General features: G+C 40.8%; 1 protein-coding gene across 25 annotated transcripts in view; it reads left to right on the plus strand.

Annotated features, from left to right (window-relative positions):
* The window catches only part of LOC127352870 (neuronal cell adhesion molecule), a 70,028-nt gene that overhangs the window by 30,990 nt on the left and 19,018 nt on the right, over positions 1–20,020 (plus strand). For all 25 annotated transcript variants that reach the window (XM_051381614.1, XM_051381612.1, XM_051381616.1 and 22 more), the window contains 5 exons: positions 15,444–15,619; positions 17,076–17,181; positions 18,080–18,273; positions 18,658–18,780; positions 19,638–19,808. In XM_051381614.1, coding sequence (XP_051237574.1) covers positions 15,535–15,619; positions 17,076–17,181; positions 18,080–18,273; positions 18,658–18,780; positions 19,638–19,808 — 679 coding nt within the window. In that variant the 5' untranslated portion in view covers positions 15,444–15,534. The remainder of the gene's footprint in view (positions 1–15,443; positions 15,620–17,075; positions 17,182–18,079; positions 18,274–18,657; positions 18,781–19,637; positions 19,809–20,020) is intronic.

Consider the following 20,020-nt stretch of genomic DNA (forward strand, 5'->3'; position numbering starts at 1 on the left):
AGTGCCAACCATCTACTGATGTCTGTGAATCCTAGAATCCTGCCAGTAATTTGATTTGCAACCAAATTTTAAATATGATGAGGTATTTTTAAGAAAAAGCAATCCAGGATATGGCCTGACCATGAGACCAGCTCAGTCTAGCTGGGCATCTTTGATGCATGTCAGTCCCCTTATCTCATCACCAATAATGATAACAATGTGCTCACCAAAGCAAATGCTGAGATTCAGGATCAGGCCAACATTTCTGCAGAGTAGGTCAGTGTTTACAACGGACTGTCTGTTCAATTTTTAACCTTTGTTTTCTCTCAAATACGTTTTTCTAAACTGTGGGGTTTTTAAACCTTCATGGTCATCTGACTACTCATGTTTCTGACACTGTCTGACTTGTCTCGAGCATTTTCTCAGCTCTCCTCTGTATTCTCTGCTGGTACAACACAATGTTGAAATGTAGGAAGCCAGAATTCTCCTCTTAATTATCAATTATATTTTGTCCCCCGAAATTGGGAAGTTACATCTAAGAATTATACTGTAATTCCAATACAGTCGATGGGATGTGGATGGAAATACCTTCAAATTAAAGTTTAACCTCATAGTCATTGTCAAATTTCCGTTGTGTCGGAGCCAAACAAATACCCCTCTGTCCGTGACCCACTGACTCTCTCACAAATAACCTCCTTTCCATAAATACCACTGTACACCAACAAGTTGAAGCAGCGGCTTTCTCACACATGGTTCGAAAGCAGTGATATTACGTGGCAGCAGTTCTGAGATCAGAGTAGCTGCAGATGAGTAGAAGGATCCACGCATGCACAGAGGCCCCCGTGGGCTGCTCCTAGCACACGTCGTTTCAGATGAACGCATCTAGATATTTCTTAGGTGTCTCTTTGATACGAGCCTGACAATTCTCTGACGGTTCTCTGTGTCAACACTCCTGTCTGTGCATGTTATATTTAAGAGCTACTGTGTGTGAGAAAGAGGGTGTGTGTGTAGATGTGACTGAGTGGATAGTGTGTATGTGTGTTTTGTCAGTGTCTGTATGAGAAGCAGAGACAGGGAGGTGCAGAGAGACACAGCTAAAGTGTCAGGAAGAAGGACATGAATAAACAAATAGATGAATAGATGGATACAAAGACAGAGAGGGAGAGAAAGAGGCTGAGTGATGTGAAAATGGTTGGTGAGGCCCCTCTTGAGGGGCTTCTGCTCTCCTCCATCTTCCAGGGTTGTGGAGAAAGTCGACTTCATGCACAACTGAGTCACAAACTGCTCAGCAGCAGACAGCCTGGAGAGTCAGAGGAGACACTGTTCTATATCTGGCTCTGCACCTCCATTTTTATTTTATTGTTTTTTTTCTTTCTTTCACCTGCACAACCTTCCTCTAGGCCTTATTCTACCTTCATGACTCCCTGTGCAATTATCTGATCCAGCCTAGAAGATTTTCCTTATTGACACTGCTTAATGCATGTTTATTCATTCCCCAATATTTAATATAATATTTTATTATTTGTTAGTTAATTCATCTACCATTCAGCATAACAATTTATTTTTGTATCCAACTGTTTGCAATGCAGTCTGTTTTTTTCAGCAAACTGTAATTCTGTGGGGAAATATGCTGTTTCTTGTTGGCTGTTGGCTTATTGGAAGCCAGCAGCTGGTAAGCTTAACTTAGCATTGAGACTGGGAACAGGTGAAAACAGCTAGCCTATCTCTGTCCAATAAATAGTACCAGCACATATCTCCCTGCTCAACCACAACTTGTGGTTTTTACATTTAGTTTTTTTGTACAGATTCATCAAACAAAGGCATAAGATAGCATAAGACCTGAAGCAGTGGGAAACAGCTAGCCTGGTAACAAAGTTAAGGTAACAAAGTCCTCCTGTGCCAGCACCTCTCCAGTTCTGTAATTAACATGTTACATCTTGTTTGTTTAAAAAAAAGTGTGGTATATCAATTACACGCTGGAGCTATTTCTCAGGCTAGCTGAGAAAGGCAGTAAGCCTATTTTCCCAGATGCAACAGAGTTATCCACTTCTTGTTTCCAATATATTGTTGCTGGCTTTGGATTTTCACAAGGAACTGTATTTCTCACTTCAGTGAAAGAAAAAAAGGGTTTCAGACAAAATACTTGACTGGCCTGAGAGAACCAAAGAAAAGCAGGTAGTCTACTCTCCTTTAGTGTTTTCATTATTTATTTGGACTGAGAGATAGTAGAGGAAATGGACCCAGGTTATAGTTGGCCCTAGATGGTTCCATATTCTGTCCAGTTAGCTACCTTAATGATATTTTTTTTATCACACCATAACTGTCCATAACAACATTTCTATCTTAAAGTACAGCATTATTGTCTCTGCATGATTAAAGGTCTTTTTGTTTGACCTTTTTTACTTACTCTGAATCCTTCTTCACACTGTGGATGATACCAGACATCTGTTTAGTCTGATTCCGAGTATCGACGTACCTTCAGGACAGAGAAGATTGTCCTCACGCTGTCATAAGCTGGTGGGATCTATCTGTTTGGAGGGGCCTCTAAGAAACCAAATGATTTATGTGGCTGTTAGGCGTGGGTCCTGGTCCAAGGCCAACTCTATCTGCTCATCAATATAAACAGCCTGCTCCCCGGGTGTTGTGGTGGAATACAAATGGCTGAATTTAAATGTAACCCCTCGCTCACCTGCATCTCAACCAATTCTAATGAGAAATCTCTCTCTGTAGAAAGAAAGAGAGTAAAGGAATGGGAAAAACATGAAACGTGGGAGCACACCGTAATAGCAACTTCAGACTTTGGATTCCTTTTACTGGGTAGATTACATCTAGCCTTTGTCTACCAATATGTTATTTCTTTACGTTTATACATTTAATTTCCACACTGTTGAATGTTAAATTATTTTATATATAAATGACAAAATTAGTTGAATCCAGTATAAAATCCAAAATGAATCTTGAATCTTTTCAACTTCCATACTAAAAATCTTCACCATATAGGTCAGTATTAGTACAGACACATTTCCAACGATAACCAGCCCTGGTCATGAATGATTGTAACAGGGAGTATACCTGTGTATTGTTTATGCTTCATGTAGATGACCATACAAATGCATTTATTCATTCTTCGTGTGTAGACAGCAGAGGGTGAGACCATTGCCTGTTACGACAGTAATTCATTCATCTGTCATGTCTGACCCCGGGGGCACAAACACTCTGAAACACCCCCGGTGTCCTTCCCCCTTAGGTGAATCACACACCTTGTCCAGTCGTGGTGCTCGACCTCCCAGTGCTGACCTTTATATACTATACCTGCACTAAGCGTTAGACGCAGTCAGAAAAAACTCCACCAAAGCTTCAATCTGCCATTATCCAACACTCAGCAGACACTTCTCCTACATTAGCAACCGGTCTCATGCCATCAAACACAGACACAGGACAGAGGCTGTTAGCGGAAGCCAGGCGGACTGTTAGTATTAAATGGGAGCAATGTTTCCTCCGGAATCACCATTTGACAAATGAGGGCTGATGGAGCAGTTCTTGTCAGGACCATTATTTCTGATGGAGCCAGACGATCTGTAAGGATAGAGCACTGTTTGTCTGAGCTGCAATGCCCTCTGGGTAAAACACCAAACCCACTCGAAACACACTCAAACTTTTCCAAATGATGGATGTAATAGGGAAATTCTCTAAGCTATCGCACCAGGGAACTTTTAAGCTTTTTTTTTTTTTTTCAGTTCTGAGTCTCTGGTGAGTTTTCATGAGATATCTTCACTAAACCTGCAAAGAGAGAGTTTTCAGCATATAAAGGGACTTCCTTTATGAGAACTGTAAGTCCTTCATTAACATCATTAATACTCATTAGCCAACATTTCAGTCATCTATACCCATGAGACTGATAGAAACATGTTCACACTAAGGCTTGGTGAAGCGCCAACAGTCACCATCAGTCAGTCACCAGGGGCTTTCTGTTGTATTCTTTAATCTTCGGAATTCTCTGTTTAATTTCACAAAAAACTAATGCTTCAAATAAAATGGGGTCACCCAATTACTTGCCTACAAAAAGTATTTCCATTCGCTTAAGGGAGATGTTATCTCTCTCCCCGTATTTCATTTTTGGTAAAATATCAGACGTTTCTCAGCTTCAGAATGTAATTAGATAAAATTCAATCCAAAGTATTTGAATGGGGACGATTTAAAATGAAAATTCACAGCAACACTCTTCAGTTCAAATACAGTCAGAGGAGTTGACTCAGGGCTATCTTTGATGAATTGTTCTCTTCCCCTGAGTTGTTTGTTGAGTTTAGCATATGAAAACCTGACTCGTGAAATAGAGTGGCCATAGCTCAAGCCAGTGTAATCAGAGCTTTATTCAGACTTGGCTGAAAGAGAGTGTTTGGATCAGTGCAGCTGGCACACACATTATTTTCACATTAACCAGCATTTCTGCTCATGTGGATTATATCCTGTATGATTCAGTTTCACACTACACAGAACAGGTTGGAGAAATTGTGTTTGTATAATGTGTGAAAATAATGAAAACAAGTGTCACATCAAGATGATTCATCAAATTGTCCCTCACAGACCAATGGTAATACCTGTAGGTTAATTGTCATTTATCAAGCAAAAAATATCAAATATTTGTTGGTTCACAGATGTACAGATTTGCTGCTTTTGTTTGTTTCTGTATTAATGTTATTAACAAAACTATGATGAAAAATATTTGCACAGATCGACGACAAAAACAAAACAAAAAAAATTAACAAAAAGTAACACAAAAAACAAAAACTATGCTGAAAGGTATGACCATTTTTCTGAGAAACGAAAACTAAAAGAGGATATGCGTCCAATTTGACAACAACTACACTCACTGCTACTGTGTGTATAGAGTTAATAAACAAATGATGGAACTTAAACTGAATCTTAAATATTAAATCAGACCCAAAAATGTCATGTTAAAGTAGTGCAGAGATTATTAGTCGATTAATCAATTAGTCTTCAGAATACTAATAAATAATCATTTTGAGTAATTCATCAAGCTCCTGAAAATGTAAAGATTTGTTGCGTTCCTCTTTTCTACAATGAAATGTCAGTGAAAAACTGTGAACTATGGAAACTATTTGTTTGCAACTTTTTTTCTTGATGAGATCAAGACTAAAAATACATAAAACAAAATGCATTATTTTTGTCAATAAATTTAAACTACACAATGATGTGAAAGATGAATTCATTATCATTAATTTTCCATTACCGTTTATAAAACAATATCCTCTGCGGGCCCAGAATAACTTTCCTTAAGAAGTTTCTCTGCTTAACCTGTCGCACTAATGTGTAGGATCTCACATTATAACTCCCTTTGATGAGTCTTAATGAGAATATATATATATTTTAGAACTTGTTTAGCATTTTGGAAGGGTTAACTCCTGATTGTGTCTTTCATTAAAAAAGGCCATGATTTGATTTTCTCACACTTTGAAAGGACTATTGTTTGTGTCCTCCATGTCTGAAATTGGATGGTGAGTCCTTTTAGAGAGCAGCGGAGGGGAAATGATTTGTATTCACCTGCCGTATCTGAATAGAGGCGAGGAGGGGCTGAGAGAGAGAGAGGGGGCAACTACATAGTGCTTCCTTTATGTGATAATGGATTGCTCTGACATTCACACACATTGTGGTGTGGTGTGTCTATCAGTCAATACTCCAACTTGTGAAATGAATGGCACATTTTAAACAGATGCCATTAAAGAACTGTCATGAAGTGACACAACAGGTGACAGATTTATGGATTGGTCTTTTTTTTAACATTAATCTATCACTGGGGTGAGTATCAGGTTGAATACGCTGCACTAACACATGCAACATATGTGTCTTACCATCATCCACTCCTGCAAATGAATCCTCTTTTTCATGTTCTTTCTTTTTCTCTTTTTTTTATGTAACTGCACTCTCTTTTATTAGCCCGGCTGGGCAACTGGATTCTTCTGTCAGCCGCACAAAAGAGACAAAGTGGAACCGGGGACGGGCAGTAATGAGCAACTCCTCTTACAGTGTTACATATAGACCGGCCGTGGTGTGGGGAAGCCTTCTGGAGACAATGGAGGGTTTTGAGAGGTCTGGAGCCCTCTGAAGCCCTTCTTTGATTGAGTTTCCTGGCACTGGGCTCCAGTGTTGGGGCTGATTGTGGAGTGGGAGCTGTGGGTTCAGGGAGGGGGTGAGGACCCTCCTCTGCGCTGACCTTTCACAGACACAGGTGGGGTGGAGTGGAAGGGGGTGGCGGAGGAGGAGGAGGGGAGCGGCAGGAGAGGCCTATTGTGGCGCTCTGTGAATGTCGAGGTGGTGCTCAATAACACTAGACCTCGCTGCCTCCATCCACCTGCCGGGGATTTTCTCACCGCTACTTTATCACTGGTAAATTACATGTTCTGGTAACAGATTGTTCCAACACACAGTCAGTCTTTTTTATCTGATGTTGTTGGTAGATTTTGCCAGCCAACCTTTGTCAACCATGCATGGCTCAAGGGATGCCAACGTCAGTCTGTTGATGTCTGTCGGTAGATCCACCACTTTGGTCCTGACTGAAATATCAACAAATACAGATACTCATGGTCCCCAAAGGGCCACTCCTACTGACTTTGAATATTTCCCTTGAATTTTCCTATAGCACCACTATGGTTCAGGTTGGTGGTTTTGAGAGTCTTAATAACTTTTAGCATGCTAACATGCTAAACTAAGATAGTAAACATGTATAAACAATATACCTGCTAAACATCAGCATGTTAGCATTTAGCTCTAAGTACAGCATCACAGTGTCTCGTGTGGTGGCTGTAGATTCCAGCATATTTTAGATATGTTTATTCTTATAGGTACAATTTCGAAGACATTGCATGATTAAGAGGTCTATATCTTTTATCCCTTTTACTTGAACCTACCTTTTCCCCCTGTGGATGAATTCCACCATGCTGTTTAGTTTGATTATGAGCACCAAAATGGCTGCAGGACATAGAAGAGTGTCCTCAATAAGGCTAGACCTTCTTTCTTATATTCTCACTGGCAAATTACATGTTCTGGTAACACACAGTGGTAACAGATTGTTCCAGCGCACAGTCAGCGTTCATGTTGATGTTGTCGGCAGATTTTGCTAGACTGAATGGTAAAATACAAAGTGCAGACAGGTCTAAATGACCCATCGCTGCCTGCCTGCCTGTACTGTATCAGCACAATTCAAATTCCACCAGTGTTTATTATACAGTGGTGCTTTTCCAGAAAGGCCTGGTTGCATTAACTGTTGACTTTGAGCAATCATATATAGACACTGTTTCTCTTTGTTACCCTGGCTGACATCGCCAGGAGTTCATTTGCTACAAAACATCACGGCTGCCAGTTTTTCTGTGTTTGAGGTGAACATTTCCTCCACTGCCTTTCTCACACACTCTTTTTGTGGCACCCCTAAGCTTAAAGTAAACTCCACATATTGGCCCCATCTTGAGAGACTCTTCACATGTGGAGAAAGCCATCCGGTGCGGACACGGTGGCAAACTGAGATTCTAATCATGCCTCTTTTGTTGAGCTCAGTGGAGGTTGAGACGTTTTTTAGGGCAGAGCAGATGTCAAGCGTACAGTTTCTCTCCAAGGTTACTTATGAGATGACAAATGGGTCTGGGCCTCTTTGTCTTTGCCTCTTTTTTTTTTTTCCATATGTCTGTGTTTGATGAGAGGGTTGACATCTTTTTGTCAGCATGGAGATCTGAGATCACGGGGGAATTGCCATGGATACAGAGTGCCCTGTTGGAGTGCAGTTTTGAGTGGCTCTGCTCTGCTGAAAAGTGTGTTGAGTGTCCCTATATTTAGCTATAAAACATTTTCTTGTATTTGCTGAACTATGAGGCTTATGGATTATATTGTATAACTATAATAACAATATTTGTCTCTGATTCCACATATGCATGGGTGTTTCTGTCTGCTGTCTCAAAGGATTTGCTTGTCTTCTCACAGCAGATTGGTTTTATGTTGATTGCTTTCTGAAAGCTGTTATGTTTCTGTAACTAAAGTGTGTCTTGACGTTGTATGCTGAGGATTGTGAGAGTCCTTTTTAGCTATTCAGGAAGCCAGTCGGGATGCATTCCTCCCACTCTCCTGCATTTGCTCATGATAATGAACCTCTGCTCAGCATATGAATGGCCTCACCCATAACACACTCATGTGGCAGGCCAAGCATACTCAAGCTCCATCTTTAATGTCTGACGTCCTGCACTGACCGACTGCTCTGTGAAACACACACAACCAAGGAGGAGGCTTATGCACATGGTTGTAAGTGAGTATGAATTCATGCACACATAGACACGAGCAGGACTGCTTGGCGATATTGAAACATCCTCTTTTAAGGAGTAATTACAGTGTGGGGATTAGCTATCAAATAAAGGTCAAGTTCAGATCCACACTTGCTCATTCAGCCTTGTGCTGCTTCCCCTCCTGATCTCATTTTAATGAATGCCTTTAAAAGTGTCTCCACTCATTTAATTCTCCAGTAATGAGCTACTGTACATGTCAGGTTGTCAGACAAGTGTACAAATGCACTTTAGGGACTTAACTTTTGCCACCTTGTTGCCATTGCTACTTTATTACCTAATAGTTTATACCTCTTGCTGCATTGTGAGGAAGTGAAAAGATTGAAAGACCTCCAATTTGCTGCCAGCAATTATCCTAAGGAGAAAAAGGAGAGCCTTGTACACTCATCCAATCACAAGAATGCTCTCAGAGGGAGTCCTGGTATAGTGTGATGACGTGACTCTCAACTACATGTCATATTTAGCTGGTCTTTAATGATCAGATGAAAGCAAAATGCCTTTTGGTTCCATTCAAGTTGAACAGACAGGGATTTCCTCCTTAACACAGTCGTTCCATCTAGTGGTGATGCTTCCATCTGCATGCTAAAAAGGAGCCTTCTCTCAGAAGTGCCAGCACCAGCAGTGATTAGCATTTGGGCAGAGGGGACAGAGAGCGAATCCTGGAGTGTTTTTGGCGTGTACAGGGAGGGAGCTTAATGAATGCCAATGTGCGGTGCTCTGTGAAAGGAGGAGGACCAAACAAATTGCCGGACATGTTGCATTAGTAGCAGATGCCATTTAGCATCAGGAGTTGTGGTGAATTGACAGCTGGTGGAGAAGTATTGAAGAGAGTAACATGTCCTTTAAGGGGCTACTCCAGAGATTTAATATCAAATATCAAATTGGGGATATAGGGGTTCATGGCTTAAGATGTTATTAAAATGATTTGAGCAAAGGACCTTCATTTTGGTAAGAGGAAGAAGCAAGTTTACCCCAACTTCTGGCTATTAGAATAAATCATGTTCACATTAAATAACTGAATTTAATTCACATTAAATTCACCCACGGGCACCACCCTTCAAAAATGGAAAATTGATAGCCAATTAATTAATTTAGTCTGAATTGGAATGTTGCCATTGGGTTCTTGACTCGTGTACAGTGACCATATATTTCACGAACACAAACCACATAATCAAGTTCTTTATAAATGAAAGGTTTATTTAACTAACTACTAACAAGAGTCACAAACTATACAAACAATAAACTGACTACACACATAATTAATAACTACCACAACAACCAATGAGTGAGCAACCATGAATAACTATGAATAAATCCCATGAATACGTTAATGAGCAACTATAAATGCATGATTGGCGTTGTGCATGAATTCAGTCAGCTGTCTGCCTCTCTCTCTCTCTCTCTCTCTCTCTCTCTCTGCTGCAGACGTCACCACACACATCTCTCTGTTGATGGTAGCTGATGTTGAACAACAAAAACCAAAAGGTTCCTCAGTTGCTGAAAGGATATAAAACAAAACCTTTTATTAATACAAATCATTTCCATCTTATCATTAGTTAATAGATGGTGTTTAACCCAGGATTAGGCTAAATATCAGAAATGACAATCATGTTACAAACTTTTGTCATATATAGACAGCATGTGTTGCTTATAGCTATATGCATGTATAGCCTATATATATTATAGCTATATTTCCCATGCAACAAGTTTATACCACATGCTCTCTGTTAGAAAATGTGTGGTCTCCAAGCCCAAACGAAGGTTTAAGTTTATGGTGAAAACCAGTTTAGTTTTAGCTTGCAACAAGGGTCTCTTGCTGACCCAACAAGAGAGAAAGGAGATGGACATAAACAACATATTTACGGTCGAGCAGATGAAGATCAGATGATCCTCACTTTATTGTCTGGCATTGTACAGTGCAGATGAAAGGGCTGCGGCGTGTTTTTGAGCTGCAGGGTCTCCCGGAACAACAGGACCCCAATTCATATGTTAACCACACCAATTATTTGCATACAGCCCCCCAATTATAAAAGCTAATGAGAAGATTATGGGAAATGCATGCTGAAGCTGGCCCGCGGAATTTCCATTGTGATCCTGAAGCTGCAGATAAAAGGCATGTGAGAGGTATTAGTCAAAGCCACTGAACATTCAGCCTCATACACAGCGAGTAAATTATCCTCAGTGTGGGATCAATAAAGTCTATCATATGTTATCTTACATTATGGCTGTAATTCATATTACTGCTAATGCCTGTTCACTACATTAGCTGCGAATCCAATAGCTCATGAAGACAGCTATTAAATGTAACATATCTAATGTCCCTTTCAGCTTTTGTTTCAAAGGACTTACAGATGACTATTTAGCAGAGTAATAACTGTATATTCAGACCCCATATGATCGACTTTCTAAACTTTGGTAATCAAATGAAGAACTGTCTCACTATCTTCTACACCAAGGCCTTTCAAGCGACCTGCCGCTCCCCCATTGATGTTTAATGGAAGAGAGAAATGGGCACGCCGCCCTGGGCTTGAATTCCATGCAGTGACATCCTGAACTGCAGCAGGAGCACCCGGCAGACTCAGAAAAATAAACTCTTCCAACCGTATCCGTTTTCTCATCACCACCTTCCTGAGTGCAGAGCCATTCTCATCATTATGCCCCGCATTCAGCCGTCTGTGGGGGATCCCTGCTGCTCCATTAAGGCCATACCGAGGCTCACAAACCCCTGATTGCGTGAGCCATCAATAGCACTGATTATAGGAGTTAATTAGGGTGCTTGGCATGAGAGAAAGGCTTGTCTTTCATCATAGATGTTAAAACTGTATAGTACTGATGCAACAGCAGTGATTCTGTCAGTGTTGCAGTATTGCATCACTATTGTTTGTCAGAGACAATGGAAATATCTTCACTAGTGGTTAGGATAAAGCATATGGAGTAGTATTATCTGTTGCTGTAAGGCAAATTCAATTGAGCTTTTTTCCCTGCTGACTGCTATTCATTTACACCATGGTGTGCTTCAGTTCTCAGTGCTCGTGCCCCTGTCAGCTCCATCTGTGTGCGCAGACATGTCCTGACCCTCACGTTCTGCAGCCAGGGTGCAGGGTGAATGTGTGTATGCACGTCGCTGTATGTGCTACGTCTCTGACATGTGCACAAAACCAATTAGTTTTGGGATGGTGAAGTAGCTGGGCATGGGAAAATGACAATGGAGTAATTGAAGAGGCTGGCTGAATGAGAGGCCAGACAGCTCAATGCAGCTGTTACACAAGTGCTGAGTGTTTTCTCCAGGGATGAAATGAACGGAGAGAAAAGCAAGTCCTGATTGAAGGTGGTCTTATATAGTTGTAGACAGTAATTAACATTGCAGCCTTTCACTTTGCTGACGTTAATTTTTACTGAAGAAACACAACTATTTGGGTTGTGTAGTTGGCATTTAAAGGTCCTTAGCAGTGATTTTGTATTCTTTAGTTCCTTTAATACAAATGAAATGTACCTTCACAGCTTAATGTTTGGCACACCATGCTGTCGTGTTTTAGGATTCCTCTTGGGGTTTAGCATCTTTCAGCTCATTGTTCTGGTTTTTTTTTGGCCCACAACTCTGCTGTTTTGGTTCACTCTCACTGCTCTCATGGCATTGTTTTTAGCCGCAGCAGGAAGCAAAGACGCAAAGACTGTGCACCACCTGCTTATACTTTTTGGTGAACACTATGTTCAGCCAAATGTTTCTCTCAGAGGTTGGTGGAGAGCCAAACAGAGCTTAAAGGAAAGTAAATATTGGACTTACATTCATCAGGTGGACACAAACATGACTCCAAATGACTGCTAATAAGTTTCTCCATGTTTGCTGGATTTGGAAATAAGCAACTGTTTGTTAACACGTTCACCATATAAACTTAAAAGGTGATTGTAGCTTACAACTTGTTTCCACTGGCCCCAAGTGGCCAATCAGTTAATGCAGGTTTGAGGAGCCAAAACACTGCTCTGATCCTTTAAGTACTCTGTAGTAACTATTGTATTGAGTTTTCTAAGTGAGACAGTATCTCAGTTTATTATCCTCTTAGCCTTAATCTATTTTGGGAAATAGCTAAAAATCCTCCCTGTAAGTGTCCTTACCAACCTGTCGTGTTTCTTTCTAACAGACCATTTCCTGTTTCGATTTTATCAGCCGCCTGACACCTTTTGGCACAGCACTGCAAACAGTACTGTGTTTTTATCTCTGCCTCAGCAGTCTGCGCTGAAGTGAGCTTTATTTACTTTGGTATTTCCAGTTCTGTCAGCACTAGACGCATAGGAAGGTTCAACAATTGTGATGGATGTTTTGTGACCCTCGAAGAATTGTATATTCAAATGAGAAGTGGACTTTGAACTGTAGTTTCTTCTTTAAGATGCTCCAGCTTAAGCTCAAAATAGACTCATTATGCAGGCTTTTGCCGCATACCACGGTAAAATGAAGGTTTTAGAATTATAAACTGGAATTCTCCAGTACTTAATTCGAATAGGGTACAGTCAGGATCTTTTTTTAATCTTTTTATGCTCACTGTTCAGGCAGTGGATTTCAGTAGTTTCAGGCTCTGGTGGTTGGTTCCTCATCTTAAGAGCCCCACTTGAGTTTCCACTGTCTTCCAACTGTGAGAGGGATGTAAAGGGTTGGCCCCGTATCACTGGAGCTCACATGGATAATTATAGCACACAAATGAATACAGGCACACATATACAGTAATCACACAAAGACACACACGGTGACCGGCTTGAGCTGAGCTGCTACACCTCATTTAATTGGGAAATGAATCCTGGATGAAGCCCTGGCTCCTTTCCAGATAAGAATCACCAGGCTTTCAGGGATTCACCATAACATTTATAATTAACACATTTACTCTCTTGCTGTCACAGTCTGTCCTTTTTTCGCTTCACCTGTGACGGTTCACTGCCAAGTTCAGCCTGTATTTTATGTTCTTTTACAAATTATAGTGATCTCAATAGCGTTTTACATTAGTAAAATTGAATTGGCACTGCAATGCAATACCTCACTAATCACCATGAATGGATTTTGCACAAATGGCATCTGATCGTACTAACACATAGCGAGTTGAAAATAAACAGTGATGACACAAGTCTGTTGCAGGTTTTCTGCTCAGTATGGGTTCAGCACCCCTGCCTGCAGCCTGCAAATGAGCTTGATGAAATTGCCCCCCCTGGATCTTTTTATGTCAAATCCCAAGCCAGAGCTGCCTGATGGTGTCCACAGCAGTGTGATTGGCTGCCCTAGGAGATTAATACAGGCCTTCCCTAGAGAGGTGCAGTGGAAGCCGGGGGCAGCAGGCGTTAGCCTTGGTCTCTTTCTATGTTACTCGACACACCGGCTCTGGGTACTGAATCATGACTTTAGGGCAGCACTAGCAAATACATCAGTTCCCGAAGGAGGACCAGGCCAGGGTCTGAATGCGTGGCTGTCTAGCCTCTAGTCTCAGACACAGCTTGCACCACCTCATCTGAAGCCCCGGCCTGACCCACACCCCAAGGCGGGAGAGAGCAATACACGTATGCAGCGCCACATTTAATGGGCTCGACTTGATTCTTTCAGATGGTAACTGGAATTAATATCCCAAATTTGATAGTGTGGTTTTGTGATAACGCAGCAAATTAGCCTGCCTGAGCTCTAAATTAAGCTGTGACATTTTAATACTGTGCCAGCGGATGCCTTCGGTAAGACAGGCAGGAGAGCGAGATAAAAACAGGTCATTCTGCAGTCGTATAAAGACAGAAAACGTCTCCTCATAAGTTCTCCTTCCTCATTCTCTTTGCTCATGATTTACAAGCTGCACTCACATTTATATGAAAATAATGAATTATACTGATCATTTCTTTGTAACAGGGCTGAATTATGTAAATTTGAATTAGATTGACCAAAATAAATTTGACTCAGTAGGTATTATTGAAGCATGGGTCACATTGGTTTTGATGACCCTGAGAGTGATTATTACAATATTTGCATTTTGCTATCATTCCTTTTTAGCTGCCTCAATAAATAATTGCTTCTGGTTGGATGAAGGTGTGATATGGCAGCACTGAGCTGCCTGGCAACAAGAGAAAGATTTCAAACCTGGTATGTTCAATACAGTACATACATACTGTTTTGCTCCCTAGTCTGTTCACAGTTGTGATGGGGGCATACTTAGAATATACTGTCTAACAAAAGGAAATCCTCACTTAATTAACAGTTAATCAGTGGACAAATAGCTTACAGAAGCACTGGACATATTTGGCAGGACACAATGACCTGTATTTACAAATCAGTGTTTAAAAAATCTGTATCCATATGATGTGGATGAATACAATCTGGGAGTAGAAACAGGTCAGGTTGGTCATTTTGAGGAAGTTTGTATTGTCTTACACCTCCAACCCATTGGATTGGATATTAAAAAACACAGCAGCTTTTCTCTAGTTTTTGAAAACATGTAAACAAGCCACCTCGCATGAATCTGAACTCCTGTTGAACTTGTACCATCTGTCAACACTGAACGGAGTCCAGTAAGATGTCAGAGATCTAAGATCTTCCCGATGACACGTGATGTTTCTCTCTACAACAATCTCATGAAAGAATGATGGCTCAGTGTCTGAAATCTGACCTCACTGCCGGTCAGTTTGCTTCTGACTCAGTCAGTCAATCAAACTGATAAAGCTGAGAGTAAAATGGAAAGTAGAGTGAGTGTCCCCTTGTCTTGTCCCTTGGCATGTGATCTGCTGGCTGATGTGATCGATATGGTGTAGAAGCCTAATGGCACCGTGGCCACGGCAGTGATTAGTCGAGCAAAATGAGCCCGTGTGGGCCCAGTCGGCCTGCATTGTAGTATACTAGATCAAACAGATAGCTTCCAGCAAACTGCACTGCATGGCAACTAACATTGATCTGTGGCCAGAGCCATATGTGTCTGTCTCTCTCCCATTCTCCCTCTCTCTCTCTCTCTCTCTCACCAGCTGATGAACACAAAATAGAACAAACTCAGTATTATGATTGATAGCCGCAGTAACTGGATGTGCTATTCAACCCAGTAATCTCTGTTCCTGCTTCTATCCTCTTATCTCTGACGCTGTCTCTCTCTTTCTCTCTTTCTCCCCCTGTAGTTGTGAATGTGCACGTGTCCTCAGACAGCGTGACCGAGCAAAGAGACGAGGAGTCACTGCGTTTTGGGGCCAACCTTTGCGTCACACACTGATGATGGAGAGGAGGAGGATGGACGCAGCACTGCTGGTGCTGCTCCTGGGACACCTCGCCACTGCGTTGGAGGTCCCACTAGACCGTAAGGCAACAGATCATGCACCACACAACATGTTCATATGCAAGAGAGTGTAAATGGTTTAATGGCAGGTCTCAGTCTTGAGGCAGAAACAATTAGTTAATTAATCGACATCATTTATCAAGCAAAACATTAGCTGGTCACATATATGGCAGTCAACTGAATATGTTTGAATTTGAACTTTGGGCACTGAGAAACAGCCATGTTTCATTATTTTCTGACATTTTATAGAAAGCAACTAAAGGAATAGCTCAACATTTTGAAAAGTTAAATGAGAAGGTTGATACCACTCTCATGTATATACGTTAATGAAACTGAAAGACAGAAGTTGTGTAAATCCAAAGCATTTCACTTTTACTCTTTGGTATTTATATAAGATATTTAGAGCTACTCGTGCTGTTTCCAGTGAGTTAAGCTAAGCTAACTGCTTGCAATATCTTCATTTTTGCCATTCATCATCATGACCAAGGGGGACAGTGTCGAGCGACTCATTTAACTTTATATAGATCTATATATCTAGTTATTAATAGGGTCAGACTATATGTTGTTGCTTTGGTTTTGTAAAGCAAACACTTTTTAGACCCCGGGTTCCTCATTTTGACTGGGGAAAAGGAACGAGTTTTCCAGACTGAACTCCAACACCACAGCCTGATGTCTCCGTGGTAGCAGATCTTCTACCTAGATCTACATATCGTTTGTTTGGAGCTGTTGACCGCCGGAGGCTGGCATTTCTCAACTGGGAACTGGCTTTGTTTAAACAATGATGAAGCAGAAATAATGCAGGAAGATATTTTCCACCACTAATGTCTGGTTCTCTTTACTGTCACAATTTTCCCCTCTTGTTTGCTGATTCTTGGGGGAAAAGTTCTGGAAGGATGTAAGTCTCAAACTGGTGTGAATTACTAGTGTGAATTCACTGCAGAGTTTGTGCTAGCATTTTTTTGTTGTGCATTAAAGGTTATGTTTGATCCTTTTTTATTATATCTTTATATTATATTTTGTTTGTTTTAAGATGCTGAGTGTGATTTGAAGTGGTAGTAATACATTGCATGCATTGATCTCTTTGTTTTGTTGTTTGCTCTTTTTGTTCTGTGTGTTGCTGCAGAGGTAGAGCATCTTTCCATAGAACAATATTGCAAACAGCATGAGTTCTTATATCATTTGTTTTGTCATAGTCCATTAGTCATCTCCCCAGCGCTGACAGGAATACATTAGGTATCGGATCATTACAATAAAGTGAAATGTACCTGAGCGTTCTGCATGCCTTTTTTCCGCTGTTGTACATGTTATGGAGCTTTTTGTGTCTGTCAGCACACCGCCGTCTGATTTGATTCAGTGTGGTAAGTCTGCATGCAGTAGGTAATGACTGCTTGTGTGGTCAATACAGCAACAGAAAAAGGCTTAGTAATGCAGTAAAGGTCATGATTGAATATCGCCCTCTTTCTGATTTCACCTTTAGTGCCGCAGCCGCCGACCATAACTCACCAATCCCCCAAGGATTACATCATCGACCCACGAGAGAATATTATAATCCACTGCGAGGCGAAGGGAAAGCCTCACCCCAGGTAGGAATTTGCATTCATGATGCTGTTACTAAAAAAGATATTCCAGGTGTTGATTCAACCACCAGCTGTCAAATTTCAGCTAAAAGCTTCAGCTGACAGCAAGTCTCCAGAAAATGTAGTTTAAAATATGCTGGGTAAAGTTCAGTATTCAAACTTTATAACAAGTAAAGCTGTTATTTTATTCCTGCACATGCTGCCCTTGCCAAAGGCTGATTTTAGCTAATACTTCTGAATCTTTTGCTATTATCCTCTAGCCATCCTCTTTCCTTTGTCTATATCAGTGTTAACACCTATTACACACCACCTATTAATAACTTTAATTTTAACGCACACATTTGTACTTCTATACAAGGACCAATTAGGTCATTAAGATGCAAGGATCCTAACTGACAAAATATATTTCTTAACCTTCACTTTACCCTAGCATAACCATAACATAACCCTAAAACCCTCAAACACCCTTGAAGAGGAGAAGACTGGCAAGTAGAAAAGATTTTGCACACCCAAATCTTTTGAAATTCTCTTTTAAAACCCTTGGAAACTTGGATTTAAGTTTAAGAATTTCTCTATAACAGTAAATATTCAGGACAAAATAAACAACAATCCAAGTTAAAGTGAAGGAAAAAAGAACATCCTTAAGTATTACTTGTTAGGAGTCCACCTACTTCAAACCAGTGAGAACAACACTGAAACAGAAATGTCATTTTCATGTAGGACGAACAGGAAGTACAAGAGCACACACGCTATCCTAACCACTTAACATTTATCTAACCTTTTCACAGTACCTCCTGTATACAGTGTGGTGGCTGTGCGTTTCACCAGATAATCATAACACAATTCGTCATCAGTAAATATGAGCTACACTCTTATGACACCAGTCTGTTTTTTTGCTCCTCAGTTTTTCCTGGACAAGAAATGGGACCCACTTTGACATCGACCAGGACCCCAATGTGACCATGAAGCCCCACTCTGGGACCCTGGTGGTGGACATAAGCAGAGCGAAGGCTGAACACTACGAAAGCGTGTACCAGTGCACGGCAAGGAACAAACATGGAACTGCTGTTTCCAATAACATAGTCGTTCAACAGTCCAGTAAGCGAAGTGCAGTCTATCATTTATATCATTTCATTTTCTTCCACTTTCTTAATATCATGCATATTCGCATCTTTTTCATCATTCTTTTTTTTCTTTTCTAACAATTAAGTCGAATTTTCCATCTTCAAAGCACTCCTTAAAGGTAAAGGTTGCATATAGAGAGCGGCATGTCCTACTTTGCAGGCTGTAACAGTAGATAGAGTGAATAATCCTTTGTTTTTCTCCTTTTGCATATTGTTATTCAGTAAAGCATCATCCCTCTCATCTTGCCTCGTCACCGCTGTCATTATGTCAGCAACAGTCCATTAGCAACCCATATTTAATGTCAAATTATGAGTCTCCTCATCCATTGATGTGTATATCTGTCTTCAAACAATCCAGGGTCCCCGTTGTGGTCGAAGGAGAAAATCAAGCCAATTGTCGTTCAGGAGGGCGTGTCCTTGGTGCTGCCATGTCGACCCCCTGCTGGCCTGCCTCCTCCCATCATATTCTGGATGGACAATTGTGAGCGCTTCAGTCATGGGAGATAATGTTTTAGCTGCACATAATACACAGTTGCTTACAGTATGTGTGTCCACTCAAATAATCCTTGTCAGTGTTCATTACAGTCAGTGTCCTGGGTTTAGAATTTTAATATCATTTCTGATATAAACTAACAAATAAATGTTATATTCACAAACATTTATTTGATTAATATGAACAACTGGGACCATCACTTGTCCCGTTTGTAGCAGAGAACTAGGGGTTTATGGGAAATGTGGTCTTAATGTTGAGACATACAGTCACTATGTCACATAAGATAGATAGATAGATAGCTGTTCTGGAGCTTTTGATCATATCACACAATCTTCCTCAGTGCATGTGATGGCATTTTAAGGACCTCTGAGTGATTGAATGTTCTTTTTTGTCCTTGGAAACAACAAAACAATCTCACCACAAGGTCGACTGAGTAGTTGTTGTGGAGCTTTGAGTTGTATCATATCTCCTTCTCCATCAACTCTGCCTGCTGTGGAAGATTGTGTGATTCATTAAATACAATTGAATGGACCTTGTGGTGAATTCACAAATAAACAAAAAATTACAAGTGTGAGTTTAATTTGTCAATGTTTTAAGATACAGCCCCAATGCAATAGAGCTGACTGGACTATGGGTAATTCACAGAGCACTATCAATAGGAACTATTTCTTTGGTAGAAAGCCATAACTTCAAGACCGTATCAATAATCTTTTATCCAAATATTTGTAATTTGAATGAATTTACTTTTTATTAGAAGGCAGCACATACAGTAGTGCCTTTAACTACGGTAGCGAGTATTACAATTGCTGTACACTTCAAAATCTAACATTTTCTGTACATTTCAGACTTCCAGAGGCTGCCTCAGAGCAGCAGGGTGTCCCAGTCCCTGAACGGAGACCTTTACTTCTCTAATGTACTCAAAGAGGATTCAAGGAACGACTACATCTGCTACGCCCGCTTCCCATACACACAAACCATCCAGCAGAAACAACCCATCACTGTCAAGGTCCTCAGCAGTAAGTATGACTCTGTGTGTGTGTGTGTGTGTGTGTGTGTGTGTGTGTGTGTGTGTGTGTGTGTGTGTGTGTGTGTGTGTGTGAGGAGAAGATAAAGGAAGTCTAATGCACCGAAGGTTTAATGAGCTAGCATAACTGAAATGAATAGAGTGTAATGTGTCCACATGAGAGGCATGTGCTAGCATGACTGCGTAGGAGGGGAACAGCATTTC

Source organism: Dicentrarchus labrax, unplaced genomic scaffold, assembly GCF_905237075.1.
Source record: "Dicentrarchus labrax unplaced genomic scaffold, dlabrax2021, whole genome shotgun sequence".
In the NCBI taxonomy this organism is placed as follows: domain Eukaryota; kingdom Metazoa; phylum Chordata; class Actinopteri; family Moronidae; genus Dicentrarchus; species Dicentrarchus labrax.